Raw genomic sequence first — 19,908 nt, forward strand, 5'->3', positions numbered from 1 at the left:
CCACTACCCGAAGAATAAGAAGATTCGGGAGCCCAAGATATATTAAGGAAAGTAGAGTTGTAATAGGAAGTGTTGTTTGTAATCTGGCGGGATGAGTTAGAAACCGTCTCGGACTTTGTAACTTGTACAAAACGAAACCCTCGGCTCCGCCTCCTATATAAAGGGGGAGTCGAGGGATGAAGAGGGAATCGAATCATTGTTCACAAACCCTAGTTTTCATAATCGTCGAGTACTTTTCGGCTGAAACCTTCGAGATCTACTTGCCCTCTACTTCTGACTAAACCCTAGCCTATAATCCATAGGCATTGACAAGTTGATACCTTGTCACCGACAGAGTCAGAACTTTGAAGCTATATTGTGTGTGACAATATTAGTGACATATTTCAGACCGCGGAATTAAGGTTCCACCAGAAGACCAAACATATTTAATGCTGACTCATTTGAAAATGAGTGATGCGTTGAGACGCAAATGAATTACAAAATACATACGTTTCTGAGCATGTCAGATCCGTTGGCTAAAACTTCTCCCGTGAGCAAAACATGATAAAGCACCGGAAGGCCAAGGTGTTATATCTTTACAAATGTAAACTAGATTATTGACTATAGTGCAAGTGGGAGACTGTTGGAGATATGCCCAAGAGGCAATAATAAAAGTGGTTATTATATATCCGTGTGTTTATGATAAATGTTTATATACCATGCTATAATTGTATTAACCGAAACATTGATACATGTGTGTTATGTAAACAACAATGAGTCCCTAGTAAGCCTCTTGTATAACTAGCTTGTTGATTAATAGATGATCATAGTTTCATGATCATGAACATTGGATGTTATTAATAACAAGGTTATGTCATTAATGAATGATGTAATGGACACACCCAATTAAGCGTAACATAAGATCACGTCATTAAGTTATTTGCTATAAGCTTTTCGATACATAGTTACCTAGTCCTTATGACCATGAGATCATGTAAATCACTTATACCGGGAAGGTACTTTGATTACATCAAACGTTACTGCATAAATGGGTGGTTATAAAGGTGGGATTAAGTATCCGGAAAGTATGAGTTGAGGCATATGGATCAACAGTGGGATTTGTCCATCCCAATGACGGATAGATATACTCTGGGCCCTCTCGGTGGAATGTCGTCTAACGTCTTGCAAGCATATGAATAAGTTCATAAGAGACCACATACCACGGTACAAGTAAAGAGTACTTGTCGAGAAACGAGGTTGAACAAGGTATAGAGTGATACCGATGATCAAACCTCGGACAAGTAAAATATCGCGTGACAAAGGGAATTGGTATCGTATGTGAATGGTTCATTCGATCACTAAGTCATCTTTGAATATGTGGGAGCCATTATGGATCTCCAGATCCCGCTATTGGTTATTGGTCGGAGAGAAGTCTCAACCATGTCTACATAGTTCGCGAACCGTAGGGTGACACACTTAAGGTTTGATGTCGTTTAAGTAGATATGGAAATATGGAATGGAGTTCGAAGTTTTGTTCGGAGTCTCGGATGGGATCCAGGACATCACGAGGAGTTCCGTAATGGTCCGGAGAATAAGATTCATATATAGGAAGTCATTTTCTAGGTTTGAAAATGATCCGGTATTTTCTCTAGAAGGTTCTAGAAGGTTCTAGAAGAGTCCGGAAGAAATAAGGATGGAAGGTGGGGACTCCACCCACCTTGGACGGCCAGCCTAAGGGAGGAGGAGTCCCAAGTGGACTCCCCACCATGGTGGCCGGCCACCCCACCAAGGAAAGGGGGGAGTCCCACTTCCCCTAGGTTTGGTCACATGGAAGGTTTTTTGTTGGGGTCTTATTCGGACACTTTGACCTAAACCTTGGGGCTTCCACCTATATTAAGAGGGGAGGAGAGGGGCTGGCCGGCCACCACAACACCACCATGGCCGCACCCCTCAAGCTGCCCTAGCCGGCGCCCCCTCTCCCAAACCCTAGCGGTTCCCTCCTACTTCTCTCTCCCACATAGCTTAGACGAAGCTCTGTCGGAGATCTCCACCACCACCGCCACCACGCCGTCGTGCTGCCGGGATTCCAAGGAGGATCTACTACTTCCGCTGCCCGCTGGAATGGGGAGAAGGACGTCGTCTTCATCAACACCGAACGTGTGACCGAGTACGGAGGTGCTGCCCGATCGTGGCACCGTGATCAAGATCTTCTACGCGCTTTTGCAAGCGGCAAGGGATCGTCTACCGCAGCAATAAGAGCCTACTCTTATAGGCTTTGAAAATCTTCAAGGGTTAGTCTCGATCATCCCCTCGTTGCTCCCGTCTTCTAGATTGCATCTTGGCTTGGATTGCGTTCTTGCGGTAGGAAATTTTTTGTTTTCTATGCAACGAATCCCTACACAATGTCCTCCCAATCAAGAGAATCCCTATTCTTCAGCAATTTATACCAGTGCGCTGCTTTACCAGACAGCGACATAGAGAATAGTTTCTTCCTAACTTCATCCATAGCAATACCCGCACATTTGAATAACCCGCATAATTCATGTAAAAACAGTAAATGATCACCAGGATGGACAGTTCCATCCCCTTCATAGCGGTTATCCACAACACGTTCAATAATTTTCATAGGTATTTTGTATGGAACCTCTTTCTCACCCGGCGCCTCATCCACTACCTTTGCAGTAGTAGTAGATTTCCCAAAGAGGAATTCAAGAGAAGACCTCTCCATAATGAATTATAGCAGCAGGCAGAAATAAAAACAACACGTACAGTAAAAGTTTCCCTTACCAATTCCACTTACCAATAGCGCTTCACTCCCCGGCAACGGCGCCATAAAATAGTCTTGATGACCCACAAGTATAGGGGGTGTATCGTAGTACTTTCGATAAATAAGAGTGTCGAACCCAACGAGGAGCGAAGGTGTTGACAAGCAGTTTCGATGAAGGATTCACCGTAAATGCTCACGGACAAGTATTCGGGGGTTTTGATATAGCGAGATGAATAAAGTACAAGTAAGTAAAATGCGAGAGAAATAATTGCAGCGAGTGGCCCAATCCTTTTTAGCACAAAGGACAATCCGGTTTGTTTACTTATAATGACCAAACGTTCTTGAGGACACACGGGAATTTAGTCTAGTGCTTTCGCTTCATATAGCTGATTAATCTTCATTGTTTTGATAAGTGTTGTGTGGGTGAACCTATGCTAATGCACCGCCCTTACTAGGACTAATACATACTTGTGATTATACCCCTTGCAAGCATCCGCAACTACAAGAAAGTAATTAAGATAAATCTAACCACAGCCTTAAACTCTGAGATCCTGCTATCCCTCCTGCATCGATATACCAACGGGGGTTTAGGATTCTGTCACTCCGGCAACCCCGCAATTAGAAAACGAATACAAGATGTATTCCCCTAGGCCCATAAATGGTGAAGTATCATGTAGTCGACGTTCACATGACACCACTAGAAGAATAACACCACAACTTAAATATCATAACATTGAATACTAACCAACATAATTCACTACTAACATTTAGACTTCACCCATGTCCTCAAGAACTAAACGAACTACTCACAAGACATCATATGGAACATGATCAGAGGTGATATGATGATGAATAACAATCTGAACATAAACCTTGGTTCAATGGTTTCACTCAATAGCATCAATAACAAGTAGAAATCAATACCGGAGAGTTTCCCCTATCAAACAATCAAGATCCAACCCTAATTGTTACAGCGGTGACGAGGTGCAGCAAGTGGAGATGGCGGTGATGATGATGGAGATGATGGTGATGATGATGGAGATGATGTCCAGCTCGATGACGGTGACGATGGCGTCGATTTCCCCCTCCGGGAGGGAATTTCCCCGGCAGATTTCAGCCTGCCGGAGAGCTCTTTTCTCTCTGGTATTTTCCGCCCCGCAGAGGCGGCTGTGACTCTTCGCGACTCTCCTCTGTAGCTTAGGTTTTCGGGACGAAGAAGTACGCGAAGGAGAGGAGGCCAGAGGGGGTTGTGGGCCCCCTCCCCACATGGCGGCGCGGCCAGGGCAGGGCCCGCGCCGGCCTATGAGGGGGCCCATGGCGGCCCTCCTCGGCTCCCCCTTTGGCTACCTCCGTCTTCTGGAAAAATAGGATTTTCAGTATAATTCCCGTCAATTGTTGATCTTCCGAAATATTGCATTCTGACGGTGCTTTTTCCAGCAGAATCCTGACTCCGGTGCGCAATTCTCCAATAATCATGAAACATGCAAAATAGATGAAATAACATAAGTATCATCCCTAAGTATGAAATATATCAATGAATAACAGTAAATTATGATATAAAATAGTGATGCAAAATGGACGTATCACACCCCTTTGTACATGGTTGCTGATGACGGAGGACTCCATCCTCTTGACAGCAATCATGGTGCCGTCGTGCAGCACCCCCTTGTACACGACGCCGAACCCGCCGTGGCCGGTGAGATTGTTGTCGTTGAGCCTGACATCGGAGAGCGCGGAGAGGTTCCCGAGGCTGGCGCTAACGCTGCCGTTGAGGCCGTACCCGGTGAGGTTGAGCAGGGTGACCTTCCCCTGGTAGCAGGAGACGCCGAGCCAGTCCTTGCAGGGGTCGTTCACGGCCCAGGACTCGGCGAGCCGCTGTGGGAAGCCGACGTCGGCGAGGAAGGAAAGCAGCGCGGTGACCTCGGATGGGGAGCGGAGCGCGGAGATGCCGGAGAGGGAGGGGAGGGGCCCGACGGCGCCCGCCTCCTCCCTCGACGCATGCCTGGCGGTGGCCGCCTCTTGCCACGATGCGTGCCTGATGGCGCCCACCTCCTCCCTCGACGCGTGCCCGGCGGTGGCCGCCTCCTGCCACGACGCGTACCCGGTGGAGGCGGGCGGCGCCGGTGGAGGCGTGCGGCGGTGCGGGCGAAGACGACGCTGCGAGGGGATTAACCAGGATAGATTAGTGGAGGGGAAAGGAAGGTGGAGGACCTGGTCACAACTCACAATAAAGAAACGTGAATAGTTGGGTCAAAGAAGCATCCCACGAGTTTAACAGTACTGAGCGATATTCCTATCGTATGCAGTCTAGCCTGCACATGTTTTGTCTCTAGCAATCATACATTTACTGATCGAGGCCTGGCTACCCACATGTACGCTGTCGGCCAGGCAAGGAGCGGAGGTACACAGCCCAACGGCAAACACACGGCGTGAGATACGTATTGAGCAGCTAGGGGGTGCTCACGTACCCCCTGATCACCGGGCTTCATTCGAAAGTAAAAGAAAGACCCTTCGCGGGGGAAGCATGGATTACTCATGTGCTAGAGCTTTTTATTTTGAATACAATAGAGGTGTTGAAAATATATTTTGAGAGGTATGTATGTATATGTCAACGACTGGTGTTAAATGGTTCATCATCCTTTCATATAGTGACTTCAAGAGCGGCTCACATGTAGTTCTCCTTTTGCACACCATTATTTAGGATCTCTCCAGTACATAGTGTGCAGAGCTTTATTTGTTTATTTTAGGTGGGCTGGGCACCCAATTGCCTTGCTCTTTTTGAAGTATTAAGGACTAGGACATTATTCATGCTAGTCAAGGTGTGAGGTCATGAGAAGACAATAAAGCATTCAATACTTCCTCATGAGCTAAAACATGTACACAAAATAGGTAATAGTGTTTGAAGGTTTTAAAGGTAGCACGCAAGCAATTCACTTTGGAGTGGCGGTGAAATACCACATATAGGTAGGTATGGTGGACACAATTGTCAAACTTTGGTTTTTGGGAGTTGGATACACGAGTAGAGCTCATACTTAGTACACGTGAAGGCTAGCAAAAGACTAGGAGCGACCAACTAAGAGAGCATGATGGCCATAATCATGCATAGCAACAAAACATTATTAATCAAAGCATAGAGTGATATCACAAGTCAAAAACTAAATGATCATAGAGGCTTTAGGTGACTGGTTTGTAGTCATAACATGGTGTAAGCATGTGCCAAGTCAACCCAAATAAAGCATCAAAGGAGAATACCACAATATTATGCTTTTGTATGATGGAAATAAAACATGATTCTTTCAATGGCACATCACCCTCAGCTATTTGAGACAAGTCATGCTACACCAATAACTACTAATCATATAATAAAATAACATCTAACATGAGATGTTAAACTCTAAGTCACGGTCTAAACAAGCTTCCTTTTGCACCACTATAAGCATGAAACATTTTACTCGTCTCCAACACCAATCAATTTATTTGAAACAACTCTCATATTGATAATCAATATAGACAAGAGATCTAATCATACCTTACTAAAGTATAACTAACAAGCTCTGAACAAAATACGAGTGGAAAACAAGAGCTAAACGCAATACTAGCAAAAGAGAACACTCGCAGAACAATAAGAGTGAAAACTAGTGTTCTATGCAATGCAAACTGATATGGGCACGGAGGCCTATGTGGAGCCCAATTTCAGGACTCCACCAACCTAGGTGGTACGCCATCGAGGATTCAGGAGTGACACGCTAGGACGACCTACGCCATGTAATAATTAAGTCTAAGGTTGTGTCATTCATTCTATGTTAGGAAATAATGTAGCCGGGTCATGTCGTGGGCCATCTAGGGTTTTAATAGAGTCTCGTTTGACTTGGGCCTGTCCAAGTCGAACTAGGTTAGGCCCAATAAGGGGCCGGCCGGCCAGCTCTCCCTCCCATATAAGGAGATGGCACGGCTAGGGTTTAGGGTAGTTCAAGTTTAGTCTAAAAGTTTAGGGTTTCCCTATAGCGTGTAATCACGTGTATCATCCCTCCGGGGGTACGGCGCTGCCGTTATCTATTATATCCGCTGCGAAAGTTCTTGTGTTCATCAAGGATTGTCTAGCTCTTGGTTTGAGGCGTATCGTTCATCGATCCGTTGCTTGCTGGATTCGTTCCCTCTTCTCCAGGCTGCGTTCATCGCGTTGTTGGGAGGAATCTCTAGCTCTGGATCAAGACACGCTGCAAGGGGAGTCTCCACAATCCAATCTCTTTACTTTGTTTTTGTCTTGCTTTATTTACTACTTTGTTTGCTGCATTATATCAAAACACAAAAAAATTAGTTGCTAGCTTTACTTTATTTACTGTTTTGCACTCTATATCAAAAACACAAAAAAATTAGTTACTTGCATTTATTTTATCTAGTTTGCTTTATTTACTACTGCTAAAATGGCTACTCCTGAAAATACTAAGTTGTGTGACTTCACAACCACAAATAATAATGATTTCTTATGCACACCTATTGCTCCACCCGCTACTACAAGCAGAATTCTTTGAAATTAAACCTGTTTTATCGAATCTTGTTATGAGAGAGCAATTTTCTGGTGTTAGTTCTGATGATGCTGCTGCCCATCTCAATAATTTTGTTGAATTGTGTGAAATGCAAAAGTATAAAGATGTAGATGGTGACATTATAAAATTAAAATTGTTTCCTTTCTCATTAAAAGGAAGAGCTAAAGATTGGTTGCTATCTCTGCCTAAGAATAGTATTGATTCATGGACTAAATGCAAGGATGCTTTTATTGGTAGATATTATCCCCTGCTAAAATTATATCTTTGAGGAGTAGCATAATGAATTTTAAACAATTGGATAATGAGCATGTTGCACAAGCTTGGGAAAGAATGAAATCTTTGGTTAAAAATTGCCCAACCCATGGATCGACTACTTGGATGATCATCCAAACCTTTTATGCAGGATCGAACTTTTCTTCGCGGAACCTATTGGATTCAGCTGCTGGAGGTACCTTTATGTCCATCACTCTTGGTGAAGCAACAAAACTTCTTGATAATATGATGATCAATTACTCTGAATGGCACACGGAAAGAGCTCCACAAGGTAAGAAGGTAAATTCTGTCGAAGAAACCTCTTCCTTGAGTGATAAGATTGATGCTATTATGTCTATGCTTGTGAATGATAGGACTAATGTTGATCCTAATAATGTTCCATTAGCTTCATTGGTTGCTCAAAAGGGACATGTTGATGTGAATTTCATTAAAAATAACAATTACAATAATTCTAGGCCATATCCCGCTAATGGTAACTCTTATGGTAGATATGTTTCACCTAATGAGGAAAAGATGTTAGAAATTGAAAGATCCACCAAGAGCTTTATGCAATCACAATATGAGCAAAATAAATTGTTTACTAAAACTATGAATGAACAATCTACCTTGTTGAAGAATATAGGAAATCAACTTGAAAATCTGAATATGGAGATTTCCGGGTTGCAAACTAAACTTGCAAATGCCGAAAACCGAATCTCATACATGTCTGCATCACAATCTTCTTTAATTAATAAAATGGCTGCTAAACCTGAGGATATTGAAAATAAAATTGTTACTACAGCAAATGCCATCCAAGTTAGAATTAATGAGAATATAAGATTGATGGCCGAATTGCATGCTAGGTGGGAAAGAGAAGAAAATGAAAAACTAGCTAAAGAGAATAATGTAGCTAAAGTTTGGACTATTACCACCACTAGTAATGTTAATGATTCACATGTTGCTGCACCTCCTACTATCAATGGTAAAATAATTGGTGTTGGCAATGTTTCCACTTCTAATGCAAAGCCTCGCAAAACTGCTGAAACCGCTAAAACCGCTGAAACCGCACTGTGATAAAACCGCTGAATTTTTTTCCAACATTGGGGATGATGATCCCATTGCTTTAGATTATAATGGTTTGGATTTTGATGATTGCCACATCTCTGAAGTTATAAAGTTCTTACAAAAACTTGCTAAGAGTCCTAATGCTAGTGCCATAAACTTGGCTTTCACAAAACATATTACAAATGCTCTCATAAAAGCTAGAGAGGAGAAACTAAAACTTGAAACTTCTATTCCTAGAAAGCTAGAGGATGGTTGGGAGCCCATCATTAAGATGAAGGTCAATGACTTTGATTGTAATGCTTTATGTGATCTTGGTGCAAGTATTTCCGTTATGCCTAAGAAAATCTATAATATGCTTGACTTGCCACCATTGAAAAATTGTTATTTGGATGTTAATCTTGCTGATCATTCTACAAAGAAACCTTTGGGGAGAGTTGATAATGTTCGCATTACCATTAACAATAACCTTGTCCCCGTTGATTTTGTTGTCTTGGATATTGAATGCAATGCATCTTGTCCCATTATATTGGGAAGACCTTTTCTTCGAACTCGTTGGAGCTATCATTGATATGAAGGAAGGTAATATTAAATATCAATTTCCTCTCAAGAAAGGTATGGAACACTTCCCTAGGAAGAGAATGAAGTTACCTTTTGATTCTATTATTAGAACAAGTTATGATGTTGATACTTCGTCTCTCGATAATACTTGATATACACTTTCGCGCCTAGCCGAAAGGCGTTAAAGAAAAGCGCTTATGGGAGACAACCCATGTTTTTACTACAGTACTTTTATTTTATATTTGAGTCTTGGAAGTTGTTTACTACTGTAGCAACCTCTCCTTATCTTAGTTTTGTGCGTTGTTGTGCCAAGTAAAGTCGTTGATAGTAAGGTTCATACTAGATTTGGATTACTGCGCATAGCATGATTTCTTTGTCTGTCACGAATTTCGACCTGCCTCTCGTAGGTAGCTCAGAAAAATATGCCAATTTACGTGCGTGATCCTCAGATATGTACGCAACTTTCATTCAATTTGGGCATTTTCATTTGAGCAAGTCTGGTGCCTCAATAAAAACCATCTTTACGGACTGTTCTGTTTTGACAGATTCTGCCTTTTATTTCGCATTGCCTCTTTTGCTATGATGGATGAATTTCTTTGTTCCATTAATGTCCAGTAGCTTTGTGCAACGTCCAGAAGTGTTAAGAATGATTGTGTCACCTCTGAACATGTTAATTTTTAGGGATTTCTATTTTCGTGCCCTCAGTTCCTTAGTTGTGCTCAGTTTTCCCCAGCTCCTTAGTTTTTCCTCAGTTTTCCCCAAGTGCTTGTTTGAAACCCGCAGAAGGCAGCTCAGACGGCAGGATTCCCGTTAAGTTGACCGCTCCGTGCTGACGTGTGGGGCCGCGTCGTGTGGGCCCGCGTCGCGTGGGGCTGGTAGAAAGGGACCGCGTGGGACAGGACGAGATAGCGTTTGGTTGCACGTGAGCAGGAGCTGGGTTTTGTCTCTCTCGGCCATTGGCATTTCCCTTTTGAGAGTACCTTTTCTGCCTCCTTCTCTCTCGCCTTTTTCACCTAATTAGTATCAAATCTAGAGAAGCTTGCATTTCTGTCTTTCTTCAATTATTATTTGTGCCTTTTGGCCCTCGTTGTTTGCCCAATATGGCAGCAAATCTAGTAGGGAGCCCAATCTAGTACTCCATCTAGTCCATATGTATGTAGTTAAATCTAGAAGCAAATCTACAGGGAATGTACGATAAATTCACAAGGTCATATAGTAGAATAGGGATAGATAATATAGATAATAAGCCGCATTCAGTAGCCAAACATAGTAGGGTTCGAGGTTCTTCACAGCGAAGACAAGCACCATCATACTAACAACATAACAACGAGGGATCCCTAGCTAACAACAAAGGGATCCCAACAACAAAATGGAGGAGGCAGCAGCAAGACACGTCCGAGACTCCGCCTACCCCATCTGCCTCTCGCCTCCACTTGTTGCTCCCCTTGGGAGCCTTGGGCTTGAGCGGAGGCATGCGCCCGCCGGAGATCTCCACCCGCCGGATGCCGCGGAGGTGCATGCCGAGCGCCAAGTGCTTGGCGCGGAAGGAGTTGGGGTTCACCGACACGCCGACCTCGGGGTTGGTGTGGCCGATGTTCTCGGCATGCGTGAGGACGCAGTTGAAGTCAGTGCCGCCGAGCCTCCTAGTGCAGAAGGGGCACCTGTGGACACCCTTGGCGACGTCGAGGTAGGAGACGTATTGGCCGACCTGCAGCCTCCGCAAAGACTCGGCGAGTCTTGACGTCATGGTGCTCGTGCCGTCGCCGCCGACGTCGCCGCCGTACAGCTGATCCATATCAAACGGGAATTTATTAGTGAATGAGTTGCAAACGTGCATGATAACAAAGTTAGGAAAAACAGAGGCAGCCTCGGCTAGAGTGGACACGATTATATGTCTACGAGGGACGGTGTAAGCGAACCAAAGCTCATGCATAACAGATTTGTACACGTAAATGGTTCGCTGAACCCTCCCCGTAAAAATCTGTGCCCACCAATTCATCATAGGCAAAGAAACGATTTCAGATCTGAACTTGAACACATTCCGATTATTTGCAAATTAAACGGTTAATATCTTTTGATTCGTGCATAAAATAACCGATTGAGATCCTATGATTACTTGCATAAATTAACCGATTGAGATCCCATTATTACTTGCATAAATTAACCGAACGGCCGAACCCCAAATCTTAAACGAAATCAAGGAGGGATCAAAGCAAAATGGAATAAAATCGGCGCAAATATTAGCCCAATACTCATCCATCCACAGATCCATCTACACCAGCACAAATAGGGTTCAAAAAGGAATGGGGAACAAAAAAGGAAGCAAACCGTAGTTACCTCGTTCCATGGGTCCTCTATGGAGGTGTCGTAGCGGTTCGGGGGCGGGACGTACGGCACCGGCTCGTAGGGGTCCCATCCCGGCGGGATCTGGCCGCGACCGGCGGCAGCAGCCTCCGATGCACCGGCGGAGGCGGCGGCGACGTCCGTTGAGGGGACGGCGGCAACGTCCGTTGAGGGGACGGCGTCGAAGAGGGAGGCATCGCGCTTGGAGCCGACGGCGCCGTGGACGATGGGATTGGCATTCTCCTTGTCCATCTCGCCGGCAGAGGAGAGGGAGAGGGAGAGGGTTTTTTGCTTTGGAGAAGATGATGGGACGTGAGAGAGGCGGCGTTGCGTAGGCGAGTGAGAGTGACAGAGATAGTGGGAGGAGGCGTCTATAAAGGCAAGGGGTGGTTAATGCGACCCGCGTCCTACGCGTCCACCGCCGCACGTCCGCACGTCTTGGACTTCCGCAATGCGCCACGCGTCCGGATTGCACGTCTTCGACTTCCGCACCGCGACCGGCGTCTACGCGTCAACAATTGCACGTCTTTCATTTCGCACCGCAACACGCGTCCTCGAGTCTAACCCCGGAAATTTAGATATACTCAGGTATAACCTCGAGCATTATACTAGCATTTTTTGTGTGCTCAGCTTTCCCCTTGAGTGCTAATACCGGCTAGTGCAATATGCTCAGCTTTACCCTCAAGTAGTTGGTCAACGTACAGTCAACAAATGGGATTAACTAGTTAAATGAGTCATTTAATGTGCAAAAATTCCGAAAAATAGTGGCACATACTCATGGAGTCTTTACCACAAATTGCCGCTTCTCAAAACATAGATAAGTCATAGATAAATCAAGTTTTACCACAAATTGCCACTTCTCAAAGGCCTTCTCAAATCACCTAGTAGCTATGAAGGTGCATGGTTTTCCACAATAAGCCCTTCCCAAAACAGCTTTCCCCAAAACATACTTTGTCTAAATGAGGCCACAATTCTCACACTCATGTATATTTGTATTGCAAATAGTTTGAGATAGGCCAAGATGGGTTTTATTGTACAAAACACGCATTTTCCATTTTTTAAATCTCATATTTGAATCCCTTAGTCTGTTTTTTACATAGGTGCCCTTGGTTTCTTGATACTACTCAGCTTTGCCCTCCGATGGCGTGTATTTCACACGTTCGTTGGGCAACCCCAAGAGGAAGGTATGATGCGCACAGCAGCAAGTTTTCCCTCGTAAAGAAACCAAGGTTTATCGAACCGGGAGGAGCCAAGAAGCACGTTGAAGGTTGATGGCGGCGGGATGTAGTGCGGCGCAACACCGGAGATTCCGGCGCCAACGTGGAACCCGCACAACACAACCAAAGTACTTTGCCCCAACGAAATAGTGAGGTTGTCAATCTCACCGGCTTGCTGTAACAAAGGATTAACCGTATTGTGTGGAAGATGATTGTTTGCAGAGAAAACAAGTAAAACAAGTATTGCAGCAGATTTGTATTTCAAGATTAAAGAATGGACCGGGGTCCACAGCTCACTAGAGGTGTCTCTCCCATAAGATAAAAGCATGTTGGGTGAACAAATTACAGTCGGGCAATTGACAAATAGAGAGGGCATAACAATGCACATACATGGCATGATAAGTATAGTGAGATTTAATTGGGCATTACGACAAAGTACATAGACCGCCATCCAACCGCATCTATGCCTAAAAAGTCCACCTTCAGAGTTATCATCCGAACCCCTCCAGCATTAAGTTGCAAAGCAACAGACAATTGCATTAAGTATGGTGCGTAATGTAATCAACAACTACATCCTCGAACATAGCGCCAATGTTTTATCCCTAGTGGCAACAAAGACAACACAACCTTAGAACTTTCTCGTCACCGTCCCGTGTGTCAATGCAGGCATGAACCCACTATCGAGCATAAATACTCCCTCTTGGAGTTAAAAGCAAAAACTTGGCCAGAGCCTCTACTAGTAACGGAGAGCATGCAAGATCATAAACAACACATATGTAATAACTTGATAATTAACATGACATGGTATTCTCTATCCATCGGATCCCGACAAACACAACATAGAGTATTACAGATAGATGATCTTGATCATGTTAGGCAGCTAACAAGATCCAACAATGAAGCACAATGAGGAGAAGACAACCATCTAGCTACTGCTATGGACCCATAGGCCAGGGGTGAACTACTCACTCATCACTCCGGAGGCGACCATGGCGGTGTAGAGTCCTCCGGGAGATGAATCCCCTCTCCGGCAGGGTGCCGGAGGAGATCTCCGTAATCCCCGAGATGGGATCGGCGGCGGCGGCGTCTCGCAAGGTTTTCCGTATCGTGGTTTTTCGCCTCGTGGGTTTCGCGACGGAGGCTTTAAGTAGGCGGAAGGGCAGAGTCGGGGCCCGACGAGGGGCCCACACCATAGGCGGCGCGGCCCCCTTGGCCGCGCCGCCTTGTGGTGTCGCCACCTCGTGGCCCCACTTCGTATGTTCTTCGGTCTTCTGGAAGCTCCGTGGAAAAATAGGCCCCCGGGTCTTCGTTTCGTCCAATTCCGAGAATATTTCGTTACTAGGATTTCTGAAACCAAAAACAGCAGAAAACGTGAACCGGCACTTCGGCATCTTGTTAATAGGTTAGTTCCGTAAAATGCACGAATATGACATAAAGTGTGCATAAAACATGTAGGTATCATCAATAATATGGCATAGAACATAAGAAATTATCGATACGTCGGAGACGTATCAAGCATCCCCAAGCTTAGTTCTGCTCGTCCCGAGCAGGTAAAACGATAACAAAGATAATTTCTGAAGTGATATGCCATCATAACCTTGATCATACTATTTGTAAACATATGTAGTGGATGCAGCGATCAAAACAATGGTAATGACATGAGTAAACAGGTGAATCATATAGCAAAGACTTTTCATGAATAGTACTTCAAGACAAGTATTAATAAGTCTTGCATAAGAGTTAACTCATAAAGCAATAAATCAAAGTAAAGGTATTGAAGCAACACAAAGGAAGATTAAGTTTCAGCGGTTGCTTTCAACTTGTAACATGTATATCTCATGGATAATAGTCAACATAGAGTAATATAACAAGTACAATATGCAAGTATGTAGGAATCAATGCACAGCTCACACAAGTGTTTGCTTCTTGAGGTGGAGAGAGATAGGTGAACTGACTCAACATAAAAGTAAAAAGAATGGTCCTTCAAAGAGGAAAGCATCGATTGCTATATTTGTGCTAGAGCTTTTATTTTGAAAACATGAAACAATTTTGTCAACGGTAGTAATAAAGCATATGAGTTATGTACATTATATCTTACAAGTTGCAAGTCTCATGCATAGTATACTAATAGTGCCCGCACCTTGTCCTAATTAACTTGGACTACCTGGATCTTTGCAATGCACATGTTTTAACCAAGTGTCACAATGGGGTACCTCCATGCCGCCCGTACAAAGGTCTAAGGAGAAAGCTCGCATTTTGGATTTCTCGCTTTTGATTATTCTCAACTTAGACATCCATACCGGGACAACATGGACAACAGATAATGGACTCCTCTTTAATGCATAAGCATGTGGCAACAATTATTATTCTCATATGAGATTGAGGATATATGTCCAAGACTGAAACTTCCACCATGAATCATGGCTTTAGTTAGCGGCCCAAAGTTCTTCTCTAACAATATGCATGCTCCAACCATGAAGGTGGTAGATCTCTCTGGCTTCAGACAAGACGGACATGCATAGCAACTCACATGATATTCAACAAAGAATAGTTGATGGCGTCCCCAGAAGCATGGTTATCGCACCACAAGCAACTTAATAAGAGATAAAGTGCATAAGTACATATTCAATACCACAATAGTTTTTAAGCTATTTGTCCCATGAGCTATATATTGCAAAGGTGAATGATGGGATTTTAAAGGTAGCACTCAAGCAATTTACTTTGGAATGGCGGATAAATACCATGTAGTAGGTAGGTATGGTGGACACAAATGGCATAGTGGTTGGCTCAAGTATTTTGGATGCATGAGAAGTATTCCCTCTCGATACAAGGTTTAGGCTAGCAAGGTTATTTGAAACAAACACAAGGATGAACGGTACAGCAAAACTCACATAAAAGACATATGGTAAACATTATAAAACTCCATACCGTCTTCCTTGTTGTTCAAAACTCAATACTAGATGTTATCTAGACTCTAGAGAAACCAAATATGCAAACCAAATTAGCAAGCTCTAAGTGTTTCTTCATTAATGGGTGCAAAGTATATGATGCAAGAGCTTAAACATGAGCACAACAATTGCCAAGTATCAAATTATCCAAGACATTTTAGAGTTACTACATGTAGTATTTTCCAATTCCAACCATATAACAATTTAACGAAGATGAAACTTCGCCATGAATACTATGAGTAGAGACTAAGGACATACTTGTCCATATGCTACAGCGGAGCGTGTCTCTCTCCCATAAAGTGAATGCTAGGATCCATTTTATTCAAACAAAACAAAAACAAAAACAAACCGACGCTCCAAGCAAAGTGCATAAGATGTGACGGAATAAAAATATAGTTTCAGGGGAGGAACCCGATAATGTTGTCGATGAAGAAGGGGATGCCTTGGGCATCCCCAAGCTTAGACGCTTGAGTCTTCTTAGAATATGCAGGGGTGAACCACCGGGCATCCCCAAGCTTAGAGCTTTCACTCTCCTTGATCATATTGCATCATACTCCTCTCTTGATCCTTGAAAACTTCCTCCACACCAAACTCGAAACAACTCATTAGAGGGTTAGTGCATAATAAAAATTCACATGTTCAGAGGTGACACAATCATTCTTAACACTTCTGGACATTGCATAAAGCTACTGGACATTAATGGATCAAAGAAATTCATCCAACATAGCAAAAGAGGCAATGCGAAATAAAAGACAGAATCTGTCAAAACAGAACAGTCCGTAAAGATGGATTTTATTAGGCCACCAGACTTGCTCAAACGAAAATTCTCAAATTGAATGAAAGTTGCGTACATATCTGAGGATCATGCTCGTAAATTGGCTTAATTTTCTGAGCTACCTACAGGGAGATAGACCCAGATTCGTGACAGCAAAGAAATCTGGAACTGCGCAGTAATCCAAATCTAGTACTTACTTTTCTATCAAAGACTTTACTTGGCACAACAAAACATAAAACTAAGATAAGGAGAGGTTGCTACAGTAGTAAACAACTTCCAAGACTCAAATATAAAACAAAGTACTGTAGCAAAATAACACATGGGTTATCTCCCAAGAAGTTCTTTCTTTATAGCCGTTTAAGATGGGCTCAGCAGTTTTAATGATGCACTCGCAAGAAATAGTATTTGAAGCAAAAGAGAGCATCAAGAGGCAAATTCGAAACACATTTAAGTCTAACATGCTTCCTATGCATAGGAATCTTGTAAATAAACAAGTTCATGAAGAGCAAAGTAACAAGCATAGGAAGATAAAACAAGTGTAGCTTCAAAAATTTCAGCACATAGAGAGGCATTTTAGTAACATGAAAATTTCTACCACCATATTTTCCTCTCTCATAATAACTTTCAGTAGTGTCATGAGAAAACTCAACAATATAACCATCACATAAGGCTTTCTTATCATGAGTCTCATGCATAAAATTATTACTCTCCACATAAGCATAATCAATTTTATTAGTAATAGCGGGAGCAAATTCAACAAAGTAGCTATCATTATTATTCTCATCAAGTGTAGGAGGCATAGTATCATCAAAGAAAATTTTCTCCTCAATGCTTGGGGGACTAAAAAGATCATGCTCATCAGAGCCAGCTTCCCCAAGCTTAGAATTTTCCATAGCATTAGCAACAATGGTGTTCAAAGCATCCATAGTAATAACATTCCCATTAGCATGCATATAAAGTTCCATGGGTTTTTTAATTCTCTCTTCAAACACATCATGTCCTAATTCAAGATAAAGTTCATAAAGATCTCTCATATTTTTGTTGTTTTCCATTATGCTTAACTAGTGAAATAAAAACATGCATGATATTAAGTAAAGTAAAACAAGTAACTAATTTTTTGTGTTTTTGATATAGAGTGCAAGAAAGTAAATAAAGTAAAGCTAGCAACTAATTTTTTTGTGTTTTGATATAAGTGCAGCAAACAAAGCAGTAAATAAAATAAAGCAAGACAAAAACAAAGTAAAGAGATTGGGAAGTGGAGACTCCCTTGCAGCAGTGTCTTGATCTCCCCGGCAACGGCGCCGTAAAATATGCTTGATGGCGTGTATTTCACACGTTCGTTGGGCAACCCCAAGAGGAAGGTATGATGCACACAGCAGCAAGTTTTCCCTCGTAAAGAAACCAAGGTTTATCGAACCAGGAGGAGCCAAGAAGCACGTTGAAGGTTGATGGCGGCGGGATGTAGTGCGGCGCAACACCGTAGATTCCGGCGCCAACGTGGAACCCGCACAACACAACCAAAGTACTTTGCCCCAACGAAACAGATGAGGTTGTCAATCTCACCGGCTTGCTGTAACAAAGGATTAACCGTATTGTGTGGAAGATGATTGTTTGCAGAGAAAACAAGTAAAACAAGTATTGCAGCAGATTTGTATTTCAAGTATTAAAGAATGGACCGGGGTCCACAGCTCACTAGAGGTGTCTCTCCCATAAGATAAAAGCATGTTGGGTGAACAAATTACGGTCGGGCAATTGACAAATAGAGAGGGCATAACAATGCACATACATGGCATGATAAGTATAGTGAGATTTAATTGGGCATTACGACAAAGTACATAGACCGCCATCCAACCGCATCTATGCCTAAAAAGTCCACCTTCAGAGTTATCATCCGAACCCCTCCAGTATTAAGTTGCAAAGCAACGGACAATTGCATTAAGTATGGTGCGTAATGTAATCAACAACTACATCCTCGGACATAGCGCCAATGTTTTATCCCTAGTGGCAACAAGACAACACAACCTTAGAACTTTCGTCACTCGTCCCGTGTGTCAATGCAGGCATGAACCCACTATCGAGCATAAATACTCCCTCTTGGAGTTAAAAGCAAAAACTTGGCCAGAGCCTCTACTAGTAACGGAGAGCATGCAAGATCATAAACAACACATATGTAATAACTTGATAATTAACATGACATGGTATTCTCTATCCATCGGATCCCGACAAACACAACATAGAGTATTACGGATAGATGATCTTGATCATGTTAGGCAGCTCACAAGATCCAACAATGAAGCACAATGAGGAGAAGACAACCATCTAGCTACTGCTATGGACCCATAGTCCAGGGGTGAACTACTCACTCATCACTCCGGAGGCGACCATGGCGGTGTAGAGTCCTCCGGGAGATGAATCCCATCTCCGGCAGGGTGCCGGAGGAGATCTCCGTGAATCCCCCGAGATGGGATCGGCGGCGGCGTCTCGCAAGGTTTTCCGTATCGTGGTTTTTCGCCTCGGGGTTTCGCGACGGAGGCTTTAAGTAGGCGGAAGGGCAGAGTCGGGGGCCCGACGAGGGGCCCACACCATAGGGCGGCGCGGCCCCCTTGGCCGCGCCGCCTTGTGGTGTCGCCACCTCGTGGCCCCACTTCGTATGTTCTTCGGTCTTCCGGAAGCTCCGTGGAAAAATAGGCCCCCGGGTCTTCGTTTCGTCCAATTCCGAGAATATTTCGTTACTAGGATTTCTGAAACCAAAAACAGCGAGAAACATGAACCGGCACTTCGGCATCTTGTTAATAGGTTAGTTCCAGAAAATGCACGAATATGACATAAAGTGTGCATAAAACATGTAGGTATCATCAATAATATGGCATAGAACATAAGAAATTATCGATACGTCGGAGACGTATCACCCTCTCCCTCCACAAATTCTCTCACACGTGCAACATTGCCCTGATTGGTCTAGCCCATGTCACGCGGATCGTGCCCGCCGACCGTTGATCGTATGATCTAACGGGCAGGATAACCCCTCTCTCTCTCTGTCGGCGGTTACCTTCCACTCTCTAAGTATGCTAAAGGGCGGTTTTCTCGTATTTATTTTCACGCGCTAAAAATTATAAACTCTTTTAGGCATTACTTTTCACGCAAAAAATGATAAACCATCACCGATTTGTTGTAGCCATAAATTTTCACGCAAAAAATGATAAACCGTCACCGATTTGTTGTAGCCATTAATTTTTACGAAAATCCCAAATGATAAACCATCACCGATTTGTTGTAGCCATTAATTTTCACGCAAAAAATGATAAAACATCACCGATTTGTTGTATCCATTACTTTTCACGCAAAAATTGATAGACCATTACCGATTTCTTGTAGCCATTACTATTCACGGTAAAAATGATAAACGAACCAATCTATCTATCTCTCGTATTTGAGGTTTTGACCTGAAAACAAATGG

General features: G+C 43.3%; 1 protein-coding gene across 1 annotated transcript in view; it reads right to left on the bottom strand.

Annotated features, from left to right (window-relative positions):
* Positions 1-19,908, bottom strand: part of LOC124670930 (probable ubiquitin-conjugating enzyme E2 23) — a 71,459-nt gene that overhangs the window by 354 nt on the left and 51,197 nt on the right. Inside the window, exon 8 of the mRNA XM_047207387.1 lies at positions 4,346-4,957. Coding sequence (XP_047063343.1) covers positions 4,346-4,957 — 612 coding nt within the window. The remainder of the gene's footprint in view (positions 1-4,345; positions 4,958-19,908) is intronic.

This window comes from Lolium rigidum, chromosome 7, assembly GCF_022539505.1.
Source record: "Lolium rigidum isolate FL_2022 chromosome 7, APGP_CSIRO_Lrig_0.1, whole genome shotgun sequence".
Classification (NCBI taxonomy): domain Eukaryota; kingdom Viridiplantae; phylum Streptophyta; class Magnoliopsida; order Poales; family Poaceae; genus Lolium; species Lolium rigidum.